Genomic DNA, 14,646 nt, shown 5'->3' on the forward strand with positions numbered 1-14,646 from the left:
GCAGTTGAATGATCAACTTTAAAATTATTCTTCAAGTATAACCAGGCTCTCTCAGTTGTCTCATCTATTGGGTCAGGAAGGACCCAATTGTTATCTTTCCAAACATCTGCTACTTTAGCATTCCTGGCAACATCAGCATCTTGAATATTGATCTCAGGAAACTGATCCCTTAATGACTTTCCCTGCATCCAGGGATCATACCAGAAGGTGAAAGTTTTGCCATCTCCAAGAACATACTCAAAGAGGTGCTTCACTGAGTTCTTAATCTTAATAATCTTCCTCCAGACCCAGGAACTATCAAAGGGTTTTTCAATACCCCAGAAGCAAAGCCTTTTCAGCTTGTTAGCTGAGACCCAGGAAGCCCATAAGGAAGGCTTGAGGGTGATCAGGCCCCAGATATGCTTCACTAAAGCAGCTTTGTTCCAAATCATCACAGATTTGATACCCAGACCTCCTGACTTCTTATCAGTGCAAACATTCTTCCAGTTTACTAATCCATGCTTCCTACTAGTGCTGTTATTGCTCCACAGGAAGTCTCTGCAAATACTCTCCACTCCTTTGATGACTGCTTTAGGAAGCATAAAGACTGAGCACCAATACACTTGCATGCTCAGCAATACAGATTTTATGAGTTGTAATCTACCTGCATAGGACAGACTTTTAGAGGCCCAGCTATTCACTCTGCTTGTTATTCTCAGGATCAGCCCATTACAATGCTCTTTTGACAGTCTGGAGGAAATCAGAGGAAGCCCCAAGTACTTGACAGGCAAGTTTCCTTCTTGAAACCCAATGACCCTTAAGATGTTATTCTTCTGTGCATCAGAAACTCCATTGAAGAAAATTGTGCTTTTAAGGTGATTAGGAGTTAGGCCTGAGACTTCAGCAAAATTTTTGAGGGTGTCACTGACAATCTGTATAGACTGTGAATCTCCATTACTGAAGATGAACATGTCATCAGCAAAACAGAGGTGGTTAAGCCTGATGTCTTTGCAACCCTTGTGGTACTTAAAGCCAGATCCATCTATTGTTCTTCTTATCATTAGCCTGGAGAAATATTCCATGCACATGACAAAGATCAGGGGGGACATTGGGTCACCTTGTCTTAGCCCCTTCCCTCCTGGGAAATAACCCACACTTTCTCCATTCACCAAAATAGTGAACATAGGAGATCTGATACATGCCATGATGTTCCTGGTAACTGTGGCAGGGAATCTGAAGCCTAACAGAACTTCTTCAATGAAATCCCAGTCCAAAGAATCATATGCCTTCTGAATATCTACTTTCAGAGCACAACTATTTCCCTTACCCCTATGATAATTCCTGACCACCTCATGAGCAACAAGAATATTGTCTGCTATACTTCTACCTGGAACAAATCCAGATTGGCAAGGATTGATAATTTTGCTCAACACTTTGCTGATTCTTCTAGTCAACACCTTAGAAATCCCTTTATAGATTACATTGCAGCAGGCAATTGGTCTGTAATCCCCAACAACTTCTGGGCTCTCTATCTTAGGAATTAAGGAGATGACTGTAGTGTTAGCTTGCCTTAACAAGATGCCAGAATGGAAGAATTCTTTGATAGCCTCAGTAATGTCCTCACCAATTATGTTCCAGGTCTTTTTGAAAAAGGCACTGGTATACCCATCAGGGCCAGGGGCCTTGTCCTCATTAATTGAGAAAATGGCACTCTTGATTTCTTCTGAGGTAACCTCCTTGCTCAACTCCAATCTGTCCATATCATCAAGCAATACTCCCTCCATAAGTAATGAAGGGTCTGCATGACTTCTGTTAGGCATCTTGGTTCCTAGGAAGTCTTTGAAATGCTTGTTAATTGCATTTTTAATACTATCAACATCAGATGTAACACTTCCATCAGAAAGCTTTAGAGATAGAATTCTCTTCTTAGCTTGCTTTTGGATTAAACTCCTGTGGAAAAACTTAGTGTTTTGATCCCCCAGCTTTATCCAGAGGACTCTGGATTTTTGCTTGAGAATGCTTTCTTCCCAGGTCATCAGCTTATAAACATGACTACTAACTGCCCTCTCTTCATCATGTAAGATCTCATTGAAAGGATCCTTAATTAAATCTGCTTGAAGCCTTTCCAATAAACTTTTTGCTTGATTTAATCTGGAAGAAATCTCACTGAAATCTCTATTATTGAGCTTTCTGAACTCTTTTCTGAGAATCTTCAGGTTTTGATAGATCTTATACATTCTGGATCCTTCCCCATTGCTCCTCCAACTTTGTCTAACAATCTCCAGGAACCTTGGATGATTACACCAAACATTGAAGAATCTGAATGTACTTTTCCTATCTCCCACTCTGTTGCCATAACTAACAACTAAAGGGGAATGGTCTGATATACCTGGATTCAGCACATCATAGTAGGACTCCCTCCAATTATTCAACCAGCTTTCATTCACAAACACCCAATCAAGTTTCCTCCAAATTCTATTTCTACCTCTTTGGTTGTTACACCAAGTATAAGAGCTACCTTGATGCCTTAGCTCAATGACATTAGCTTGAATTGTCCAGTTCTTGAAGTCCAATCCAGCCTGAATGTCTATGCAATTACCTCCTATTCTGTTCTCATTAGACATAACTGCATTAAAATCCCCTAGAATGATCCACTTTTCACCACCATTTTCACTAATATTTGCTAATTGATTCCATAGCTCAATCCTCTGCTCAGCAATGTAAGACCCATACACTATAGTGCAAAATAAACTTTCCTCTCCCATAGTTACTTTACAGTGAATAAACTGATTATGGGTAACCAGGGAACAAACAACAACCTTCTCTGAATTGAACAGGATCCAGATTCTTCCCATGCTAGAGCTAGCATAGTTGTGAATGATACTCCAATTAGGTAATCTTTTACTCATAGATACCCAAATTTTCTCAAAATTATTTCTGTTAACTCTAGTTTCCACTAGTCCAATTATACTCAGATTATTATTCTTAATCAGATTGCAAACCTCTGATTGTTTGAGGGTCATATTGATCCCTCTAATATTCCAACAACCTATCATGCATATTTTTTAGGTGGCTTAGCAGGCCTCAACCTACCCTCACCAATAGCACCCAGACTCACCTTCTTTTTCACTGAGTGACCAGGAATTATGACTTTCTCACTACCAATTACTAAGGCACTATAGGGATTAGGAGTAACCCCTATGTTAGGAGACACAGTTGTGAGATTTACCTTGCTTATCTCAGTCACTATAGCTTCTGGTGGCTCCTCTTGAGGATCCTTGTTCTCTTCCTGATCTATAGCAATTATCTCCTCCTCCTGGACCTCCTGAGTCTTAGGTTCCTCAGTTTTGGTACTTTCCTTTGCCATATCTTTAATACATGTTCCATCCTCCTTTTGAACCACTCTGCAGTATTTCTTCGTATGCCCCATTCTCTTACATCTCTCACAGAAGGTAGGTTTCCATTCATACACTATCCTCTGTTTAAAACAAACTCCATTTTCATCCTTCATGTCCACAGAATCTGGATACAGGCCTAGAACATCCATCTCAACCAGAATTCTGGCATATCCCAGTCTTGCCCTGCTACTTGTGCATTGATCACAGAATAATGGAGTTCCACAGAAGCTCCCAATCCTGCTTAGAATCTCTGGAGACCAGAACTCCCAAGGTAAACCAGGAAGTTGAATCCAGATGGGCACAGTCTTGATTTCTGAAGGATCCATTATCATTCTAGGTTGCCATTTCTTGAGCAAAAGAGGTTTTTGATCAAAAGTGAAAGGACCCGAACTTAATACCTTCATACAATCCTCTTCAGATTTGAATTCAAATAGAAACATAGCAGCATTAACCCTAACAACATTAGTGAGCCCAGAATTTCCCCATCTATTCTTCACAAAAGCAGAAATTCTTTCATATTTAGGAAACATACCTAAAACACAACCAACCAGGGCATTCTTCCACCTATTTTCTTCATTGACTGTTTCCTTTGAGTGAAAACTGACAAATCTATCACCATCCTTAACAGATGGAGGAACGTATTTTAGCTATGAACTTGGCGCTCTTGACCTATTATCTGGGAAAAGAGCTCTCCAATTCTTCGAATCTCCATTAACTTCCTTCACTGTAATCGGAACTTCTTCATCAATCTGCGTTGTGCAATCAACTACCAGATTTTGAGTAACAATATTAGGGCTTGAATTGAGATCCTCGCTATTATCCTGAACAAACCCTAACTGCTCGAGAGATTCTGCGGCTTTGGGATCCAGATCAAAATCAAGGTTATTCTCAACCACTTCTACTTCTTTCAAGGCAGTAACAGGCAAAGAATCTGTCTTCTTGACTGCTCTCTTCCTCGCCATTAGAGCTAAGAACGTGAGTTTTTGGACGGTGGTAACCGTTTTCTTAACATGCGTTCAGAGAAGGAGAGAGAAAAGAAATTTTATATAATTAAAACTCCATTTGGGGAATTTAATTAAAAAAACTGAAATATAAGGGAAAAGATAAGAATTTTTTGAAATTTATGAAAAAACGGCAATTTAGACCTAAACTCGTTGGAGTAATAGTAAAGAACCCTTACTAAAAACAAGGCTTGTTATACTTATAAAGTGTGATTGAATCGTAGTCTGTAATTTTTTATTTTATTTTGCTGAACAATCAGCTTTCAAATTTGCTACTGCTTACTGCCAAAGCAATTTATCTACATGCTTACTATTCAGCATTATAGTATTTTAAGAATTTAAAAGTGTTTTCTGAAATTAAAACGAGATGCCGAAATGTAGGATTCAAAAGTTCCGATGTATCATAATCGGCCACTAAATGAAGAAGTTATCAAGAATGGAAGAGGAACTCCAATAAACAAATAGAATGTATCAACAATATAATTAGTTTTCAAGAATGTGCTCATATGAATCATCTTACTAAAATGTAAGTATAATTAAAACATTTCAATGCCACAAGGGCATTTCCAAGCCTGAAAGTAATTTTGAATGAGTTCACAAAAATAATAAAACTAAAAAGGAAAAAAATTACAGAAGATAATTCATTTTTTTAAAGATTTTAGCGGGAGTTATTGAGAGTTAGTATGTATTTTTTAAAGTTCAACCAGGCAAACCACGGCCGGAGTTTGACCACTGTTTCACCTATGCCTGGCTCCCAAAGTTTTCTGTTTTTTGACAATCAAATTCAACTATCATTGCTAATCATGGTGAAGTGCATCAAGTAGAAAATCAGGAGGGTCTGAAGACCACTCCCTACGTCCTGGCATAGAACTAGCAGCTTGAGCTAAGCAATGAGCTACCGAGTTCGCAGAACGAAAAACAAACTTAACAGAAACATTACTCATAGTACTCAGTAAATGCTTACAATCAGAAATTAAACATAGGAAATAGGACTGTGGATCTATTTCTATATGACGCGCATGGACAACCCGTTGGCAATCCATTTCCACCGTCGCCTTTGTTGTATCTTAACATTTAATCACGAAAGCGCCTCTTTTAATCCCCAAGCTTCCGCTACAGCTGTGTTTGGAGCATAACAATTTGGAAATAATAAACTTCCTACCCACTGTCCTCTATCATCACGAATAACAGCTGCCATACAGCGATGGGTATTATTAAAAGCAGCATTCATCTTCAATTCTCCAGACTGAGGCTTACTCCAAGAAACATCGCCCCCACTTAGCATCGAATCCATCTTAAACTGAATATGACTTCCATTTGCCGTCTGCCATTGATGCAGAGTCTGTCCTGTTCTATTTACAATTTCTTTAGCTGAAACATGCTTATTATTCCACAATAGATCATTTCTCGCCCCCCCATAAGCTCCAAAAGACCATAACAGCTGGTTCACTTAAATTTGTATGCCCATGCTGATACAATTTGTCCCATAGTTGATCTACAGAATTCAAACCTTGAATCACATTATCTAGGTTACATTGCAATGCCAGATTACAAGCAAATAGAACATGCACAACAGATTCAACATAATCACTACAAAAAGTCAGAAAGTACAGTTACCTTGCATCTCGACTCTACGACTAATCAGGTTATCCCTCGTAGGCAACCAATTTCTAGTAGCCCTCAACATAAACACCTTATATTTTGAAGGGATCCTCCTTGTCCATAATTGTTGCAAGAACTTTGAGTTTATATGACTAGTACGTGAAATATTGAGCTGCTGAATTCTATAAGCACTACGCACCGAAAAAATGCCTCTCAAATCAGGCAGCCAAATTGTCCTGTCTTCATAGTGCGCATTATTTAGAGGAATAGTCCTAATTCTTCGCTGATCAGTCTCATTAAACAAATCAGTAAGAATATCCTCATCCCACCGGAAAATGCCATTATCTGCCACCATCAGTGACTTTACCTTTTCTACACGAATCTCTTCTGAAAGCGTTGATGTAATCAACCCATAATCATCCTCCATTAATCACTGATCATGCAAAACTAGATAAAAAAAATGAGGTAACAGATTGAAGTAAGAATAACTTACAGCTCACGGAAGAGAACTTGCAGTTTGCAGAAATCCTAGTCGATAAATTTTTCCATTTCAGCATGCTAATTCTCTACATGATCTAGTAGCTTTTTCATAGTGACATCATCATTGGACATTAAATCTATAACTAAGGCAGTTGTGGTGGCATCTGCAGAGAAACCCTTATCAAGCATTTCATGAATAAGACGTCTTGCTCCTTGCAGATCCTTGTGCCGGAGAAATCCCTGGATGATAACATTATAAGAGCAACTGTTTGGTGGGCAGCCATCCTCTTCCATTTTTCCAAACACCTCATATGCCTCATCTAGCAAACCTCCATTGCAAAATCCCTTGACTAGTGCAGTAAATGTGTGAAGATCAGGTTGCAACGCTTCAACGGAAAGTTTTGAAAAAAGATCCTTTGCATCTTCAAGCTTACCAGCTTTACACATGCCATCAATTAGGATATTGTAGATAGCAATGTTGGGCCTCAGCCTTCCCTTATGCATTTCATGAAATAGGGTCAATGCAGCATCAAGATCGCCATGTTTACAGAAGCCATCAATCAGAATCGAGTAAGTTACAGTACTTGGAAGATGGCCGTGGGCACATATATTCTTGAAAAGCTCGTGTGCATCCAAAGGGCTTCCTGCTTGGCATAACCCACGCATAAGAGTATTATAAGTAAACATGTCGGGAACTAAACCTTTACTAGTCATTTCACCAAGAAGCCGCTTCGCCTCATCTATGCTTTTGCTCTTACAATACCAGTGAATCAAGATAGTGTAGGTAAAAGTATCAGGACTACAGCCCTTAGTAACCATCATGCGAAAGATTCTTTTAGCTCGATTGATGTTGTTTTGTAAACAATATCCATCCATCAACGTATTGTAGGTGAAAATATCAGGTTCTATTCCTCTCTCCGTCATTATTTTTACTATACCATTAGCCTTAGAAACCTTTCCATCCTTACAAAGCTCACTGATCATTACATTGAACGTGACTATATTCGGCGTGATGTTCTCATCCATCATTTCCTTAAGTAGAGCCGACGCTTCCTTCCATCGGCCAGAATTGCAAAAACCATGAATCAACGACGTGTAAGTGAAAACATCAGGCAATATGCCTTTTCCCTTCATCTCTGAGAATAGTTCAAATCCCTCCGACACAAAAGTATCCTTGCAAAGACTATCAATAATAGCGCTGTACGAGACCACATTAGGTTCGCAACCACTGTCAACCATCCTCTTGAGTAAACTGGTGGCAGCGTGCGATTTTCCAATTTTACAAAGACCGTTGATAATGACGGTATACGTATAAACATCAGGACGATAACCCTCCGCCACAATTTGATCAAACAACTCAACCCCCTGCGCAATTTTACCGTCTCGACAAAGCCCATTAATCAAAGTGGTAAGCATAATAATGTCGAGCCGAAATCCGAGTTTAATAATTCTTCCCACCATGGAAAACCCGAAACCGACATGATGTAGATTGCAAAAGCAATTAGTGAGAATCTTAATAGTACAAACATCATAAGAAATTCCAACCAAATCCATCTGTTTTAACAGAGAAACCCCTGTCTGAAAACGCTTGGCTTTCACAATTGAAGATAATAATTTATTAAACTCAATAACAGAGGGCATGGGATTCATGTGAAGCATGTGGTTAAAAGAGGCTAATGCATCATTAATATTAGTGCTAAGTGAGCTAGTTTTGGTCGTGTTTGTGAGTTGTACACCATTATTGGACCAAGCATGGAGACAAGAAATACAAAAACGAAGCGTACCCTTTTTTTGAGCGTTAATTCCGAAACTAAATGGAGCTGAAGCGGAACATAACACGAGCGATTTCCGGCTACTCTTTAACATGACGAGCTTTACTAATCAGACATTTAAATGAAGCACTGTCTGCACAATTTAGATTCCTGAGAGACGAGTTTTAGTTTAGGTATCTGTTTTTTTTTTAAATGAAATTTATGATGGGCTAAATTGGGCTGTTGAGTGTTTGTATTGCGAAATCCCTAATAATAATTTGAGAAAATTACACCAAATCACCCAAATTTGAAAAGTTTATATAAATCACCCAATTTTTTTTTTTTTACAAATATCCCTCAATTTTAAAAGATTCTTTTCATCTCTACCTTTTAATAGTTGTGATTACTATTTTATCCCTATGGTGTATTTTACATATTTTGTTTACATTACACCTAGGTACCGTTTGGATTGAGGGTTTTTAAAAGAACAAATGGTCAACGCGCTCCCTGAACTTGTAACACGGGGTCATCTAACCCAATTTATACTTGTTTGAGCAACTAACCCTGAAACTCTTCATTTTTAGGTCAAATAGCCCTATAATTTATATTTTTGTTTCAAAAAAAAAATTAAAATAATTATATCGCAACAATTAGAGAAGTATCTAATTATTTTTTTGCATCCCTTCCCTCCGATTTGTATTTAACGATTTTTAAAAATATAATTATGAGTTATTTGACCCAAAAATGAAGAGTTTTGGGGTTAGTTGCTCAAACAAGTATAAATTGGGTTAGATGACCCCGTGTCACAAGTTTAGGAGGCGCGTTGACCCTTTGTTCGTTTTTAAAATCCATGGATTTTAGCAAAATCGATGGATTTTAAATCAATGGAATTTAAATCCATAGATTTTAAAATTTCATCGTTTGGATTGAATATAAAATCAATGAATTTTTAATATTATTTATAGAAAATAATAAATAGTATAACAATCCATCAACTATAAAAAATGGTGGATTTGGACTTTCCCACTTAGTAGGTGGAAAATCGAAACCCTAAAAAATGATGGATTGTAGAAAATGAGGGAATTTATAAATTCATGGATTCCATTAATTTTTTTTTTTAGGCAAACGATAGATTTTGTCTAAATTCATGGATTGTTTAGAATCCATCGTTTAGAATCCATCAATTCAAACGGTGCCCTAATAATTTCTCCCCATTTTACATAAACCGAACCATTTCTAACCGAACCACCATCGGTCGAATTATTATTGTCCGGTCAACGCCGATCAACGGCGGACCACCGCGGTCAACGCCGGTCAACGACCGGACCACTTCTAACTGAACCACCACCGGTCGAACTATTATTGGCCGGTCAACGTCGATCAACGGCGGACCACCGCGGTCAACGCCGATCAACGATCGGACCACCCGGTCAACGCCAGTCAACGGACCACTACTGGTCCGACCAACAGTGGTTTGTGGTTTAACCATTTTTAATAGTTGAACCAATTTTGATCAGATAATTAAAAATAAAACACCATTTTGTGGTTGAGGGGACTTGAACCCTTGACCTCTTATAAGAAAGAGCTTGTGCTTTGCCATTAAGGCAAAGGCTGATTGTTGTTTACATTTACTCCATAATATATATATATATATATGACTGATTATTAATTTAGATTAACTTATTAGAATGAAATAAATTTATAATGCAAATTAAATATCAACTTAAATTAAATTTATTATAATTTTAATATTAAATTAGTCTAACTAAATTTATTTATTAAATATTTATACAATAAAAAAATTAAATATACATATATTTATATCTTATACAATTTATTAATATATAAGTAAATCTAGTAAAAATATTACACTTTTTTAAAATTGAAAAATATAATGGTTTAATAGTCGTGGTCGGATATGTGGTAGTGGGACCCCCGTGGTGTGCGAAAACTCAATATAAACTCAATGACGACTTAATGTCAATTCAATGATAACTTAATGTCAACGTCATTATGTATACTATTAACAATAATTTATAATCCGACAAATAAACTAATAGTAATTTGAAAGTAAATTATTTAAAATTTTATTAAAATAAAATAAACCGAAAGTAAATTTAAAATAAGTGAACTGAATATAAACTTAATACTAACTCAATGTCAACTCAATATAAACTCAAATTAAACTTAATGTGAACTCAATATCAACTCAATATCAATTTAATGTTCACTGAATGTTAACTCAAAGTAAATGTTTTGATAAATAATTATAAATTTAAAATAAAATTAATTTCTATTATTATATAAAATTATTTTCCTATAATTTATACTTTCGAAAATAGCTATAGTAGATTGAAAGTAAATTATTTAAGTTTTTATTTACAATAATTTGTGTAAATTTAATATCAACTCAATGTCAACTCAATGACGACGCAATATCAACTTAATGTAAATCTAATGTCAACTCAATGTAAACTTAATATAAATAAATGTTAATTCGAAGTAAATATTTTAGTAAGTATAATTTTAAAAATTAACTTAATATCAGCTTAATGTAAATTTAATATCAACTCAATGTCGACTCAGTGTCGACTCAATATAAACCTAATGTCAACTCAATGTAATCCTAATATCAACTCAATGTAAACCTAATATCAATCCGAAGTAATTTTTTAGTAAATTGTTTTAATTTTGAAATGTAAATTAATAGCAACTCAATGTAAACTTAATAACTCAACGTCGACTCAATGTCAACTCAATGTAAACCTAATGTCGACTCAATGTCAACTCAATGTAAACCTAATGTCAATCCGAAGTAATGTTTTAGTAAATTATTTTAATTTTCAGATGTAAATTAATATCAACTCAATGTAAACTTAATAACTCAACCTCAACTCAATGTAAATCTAATGTCGACTCTATGTCAACTCAATGTAAACTTAATGCCGACTCAATGTCAACTCAATGTAAACCTAATGTCAATCCGAAGTAATTTTTTAGTAAATTATTTTAATTTTGAAATGTAAATTAATATCAACTCAATGCAAACTTAATAACCGAACGTTGACTCAATGTCAACCTAATGTTGACTCAATGTCAACTCAATGTAAACCTAATGTCGACTCAATGTCAACTCAATGTAAATTACATGTCAATTCAAAGTAAATTTTTTAGTAAATTATTATAATTTTAAAAATTAACTTAATATCAACTCAATTAATTTATATTATCTGTTTTGAGTTTATGTTGAGTTGATATTAAGCTGATTGTGTATTTAATACATTAATTTATAAAATCTATTTTAACTTAGTTTACTTTAAGTTAATATTCAATATACATATTTAATTAGAATAAATTATTTTCAATTTTGACAAGCGTAATATCTTATTAGTGTTTTATAATAATATATTATTTATAATCAACCATTTTAATATGTTAAAATTTAGTTTATATGCTTTTTTATATATTATTAAAGAGTGAATGTATATATATTAAAGAGTAAGTATAAACAACAAGCATGTCTTGCCTTGTTGGTTAGGCACATAGACAAATAGTGAAAGGTCATGGGTTTAAATCCCACCAAGAGCACATTTGTGTTTTATTAATTTTTTTAAAATCTCACCACTATAGTTGACCGCCATTGACCGGGTGTTGACCGCCTCCATTGGCTGCCGCCGTTGACCGGAGTTGACCGATGCTGTTGACCGGTGCCGCTGACTGGATGGTTGGACAGGAATCGGCCGGTGGTCGGTTGCGGTTGGTTGGTTAGTCTAACCAAACCCATATTTGCCACATGTCAACATTTTATTGATTCAAATATAGACCAATAAGATATTGACAAATAATAAGGATAATATCGTCTCATTTTCTTTTATTTTGGGTTATCGGAGATTTTTGAAAACTTTTCTTTTTTTTTGAGTGATTTTTGCTAAAATCAAAATGTTGAGAGAAAAATGAAACACTATAGCACTTTTGGGGGATTTATGTAAAAAACCTAATAATTTTAGAATTTTCTTATTTTTATATTTGTTTATAATTATATCAATTATTAAAGTTTGAATAAGGATTTATTCAAATTTATTAAATCAGAAATTGGGAGAAATTTGAGAGATAAATTTCTTGAAAATTTTATTTTGATATATTTTTGATAAATCTCGATCCATATTTAGTTCGTGTTCATTCATTTAATTGTTAAACAAACGAACACAAATCGAAACTACGCAGTTTATCTTTATTTTTTTTATCAAAAATACGCAATTTAGTTTAAAACCATATAGTTTTATTGTGTTGAAAGAATATATTACATTAATTTAAATACGACTAGCTAGTTCGCAAACTCTTTATCGAGTTCTTATCCGGGCCAAGCTCGTTGAATTTTTTTTCGAACTCGTTCACCAACCCCTTAATTAAACGAGCTGTTCGTAAATGTAAAATGAGTCAAACACCACTGTATTTATGTTCAACTCGTTTAAACAAATGAACATAAAATCAAACTCGAGCTTTATTCTTATGATATGAACGAATTCGACCCGAACTCTTACCGAGTCGAATGTCAAGCTACTCACGCTTAATGTGTTAATTAGTAAGTTTTGCCATCAACTCTACATCAACAACTAACTAACTAAACAATTAATTGAAAAAAAATAAAGGAAAAGAATAAGCTCTACTATTCCAGTGAAACAGTATTTCTCTCCAAAATTTCTCAAACTCTTTATTTTACCGCAGATCGTTTATGAAAGGTTAGCAAGCAATTCTAGCTTTAGGTTGAAAGTTATTGTTTCTCTGGCCTTATGTTTTTAATTTCTCTACTTCTAGGACTTTTCTCAATGAATTGTTTCATTTTGGAGATTAGTGTGTGTTTTAATGTTACTTTGTATGGTGCATACTTATATATCCGGATTCAATCAATATTCTCTTGTTCTAGACAATCACCTGCATCGATTTTTGATGAATTCAGTTGTTTTGATGTTATGTTAATTCATTTTGAGATGATTTAAAGTTTTTTATTTGATAAAATGGGATGATTTAAAGTTGTTGCAAATTACTATCGGTGATCAACAATTTTTAAACAGATCAAGAACATACCTTGAATCTGTTCATGAAAAGTAGTTTTTCATCAAGAACAGACCTGTTCTTGGCTAAAATCATAAATCGGCGGTGGCGGCCTAGTGATGACAACGATTCGATTCAAAACTAGAGAGATGAAATAATTTTTTTACCAATAAAATAAAATTAAAAATGATATGTCGGACGAGCATAAAATAATCATTAATTATTTATAAATGATATGTTAAAAATTTCTTTTAAATTTTTTAAATTATATTTTATCAATAATATTAATTTTCATTAAATAAAAAATTATTATTAAATCTTATAACTTTTAAAAAAAAGAGTTTTTTTATCATAAATATAACATCAAGCAATATTTAGAATATATGTTAAAATAAAAAGTATGAATTTATATTTTTTTTTTCAAGTGAAAATAAGTCAATTTAATATTTAAGGGTGCAATTGAAATCGAAAGGTAAAAATTTGAATAAAATTGGTGATTTTGCAATATCAAGTTGTAATCAAATTAAGACTAAAAGGTGGAGTGTTTTTAGGGTTAATGACATGTTTGTTTCGAAAATTAATAAAATTTCCCACATTAGCCCGTGTTTAGCATTGTTTTTCCAAATAGTGCTATATAGACCGCGGAACACTTCCGCGAATTGAAGTAAACCGCGGAAGTGTTCCGCGGTTTACATACGGAGCCACGTTGGTGTAAACCGCGGAAGTGTTCCGTAGTTTACAAGGGAATTTATTCCCCCTGACAAGGGAATAAATTCCCTTGACCGAGTGGTTGCAGATCACGGAAATCTTCTGCGGTCTGCAACCACTATATAAGGGGGAATTCGTTTCCCCTTATTCACACAACACAAGTTTATTTTAAAAAAAAAATGTAGAGAGAAGAAATGTAAAGAGATAAAGTAGAGAGAAGTTTATTAAATCGGGATAGTTTCACTCGACAACAAATATTATTGTGGAGCAGATTTTGCGGAGTCTATTTTCGGAAAGGAATATTATTTTTCGTGGTGGATATTATGTTTTGGCGCGGAATATTATTTTTTGGCGGAATTATCGGGTGAGTTTTTAAAATTTATAGATATATTAATTTTAATTATTGAATGTAGTTAGATTTAAATGATGTTTGAAATGTAGTTAGATTAAAATAATGTTTGAAATGTAGTTAGTTAGTATTATAGTTAGATTTAGTTAAAAAATTGAAAAAATATGTATTATAAAATAAATTAGATTAATGTGTAAATGTAGTTAGATTAAAATAATGTTTGAAATGTAGTTAGTTAATATTATAGTTAGATTTAGTTAAAAAATTTAAAAAATATGTATTATAAAATAAATTAGATTAATGTGTAAATGAAATTAGAATGATGT

At 34.4% G+C, this 14,646-nt stretch overlaps 2 protein-coding genes across 3 annotated transcripts; both read right to left on the bottom strand.

Annotated features, from left to right (window-relative positions):
* Positions 1-5,281: 5,281 nt before the first annotated feature.
* LOC126655955 (putative pentatricopeptide repeat-containing protein At1g12700, mitochondrial) lies at positions 5,282-8,442 on the bottom strand. Of its 2 annotated transcripts, none has more exons than XM_050350369.2 (2): positions 6,474-8,442; positions 5,282-6,367 (listed from the first exon to the last, which is right to left on the bottom strand). In XM_050350369.2, exon 1 carries the CDS (start codon positions 8,324-8,326, stop codon positions 6,539-6,541), a length of 1,788 nt encoding a protein of 595 aa, XP_050206326.1. In that variant the 5' UTR covers positions 8,327-8,442; the 3' UTR covers positions 5,282-6,367; positions 6,474-6,538. The 2 variants fall into 2 exon arrangements, with proteins under 2 accessions (XP_050206326.1, XP_050206325.1); XM_050350368.2 differs by having other exon boundaries at positions 5,282-5,873; positions 5,996-8,442.
* Positions 5,457-6,407, bottom strand: LOC126657090 (uncharacterized). The gene is made up of 3 exons (XM_050351716.1): positions 5,996-6,407; positions 5,812-5,903; positions 5,457-5,702 (listed from the first exon to the last, which is right to left on the bottom strand). Exons 1-3 carry the CDS (start codon positions 6,405-6,407, stop codon positions 5,457-5,459), a joined length of 750 nt encoding a protein of 249 aa, XP_050207673.1.
* Positions 8,443-14,646: the final 6,204 nt, after the last annotated feature.

Source organism: Mercurialis annua, linkage group LG7 (assembly GCF_937616625.2).
Source record: "Mercurialis annua linkage group LG7, ddMerAnnu1.2, whole genome shotgun sequence".
Lineage (NCBI taxonomy): Eukaryota > Viridiplantae > Streptophyta > Magnoliopsida > Malpighiales > Euphorbiaceae > Mercurialis > Mercurialis annua.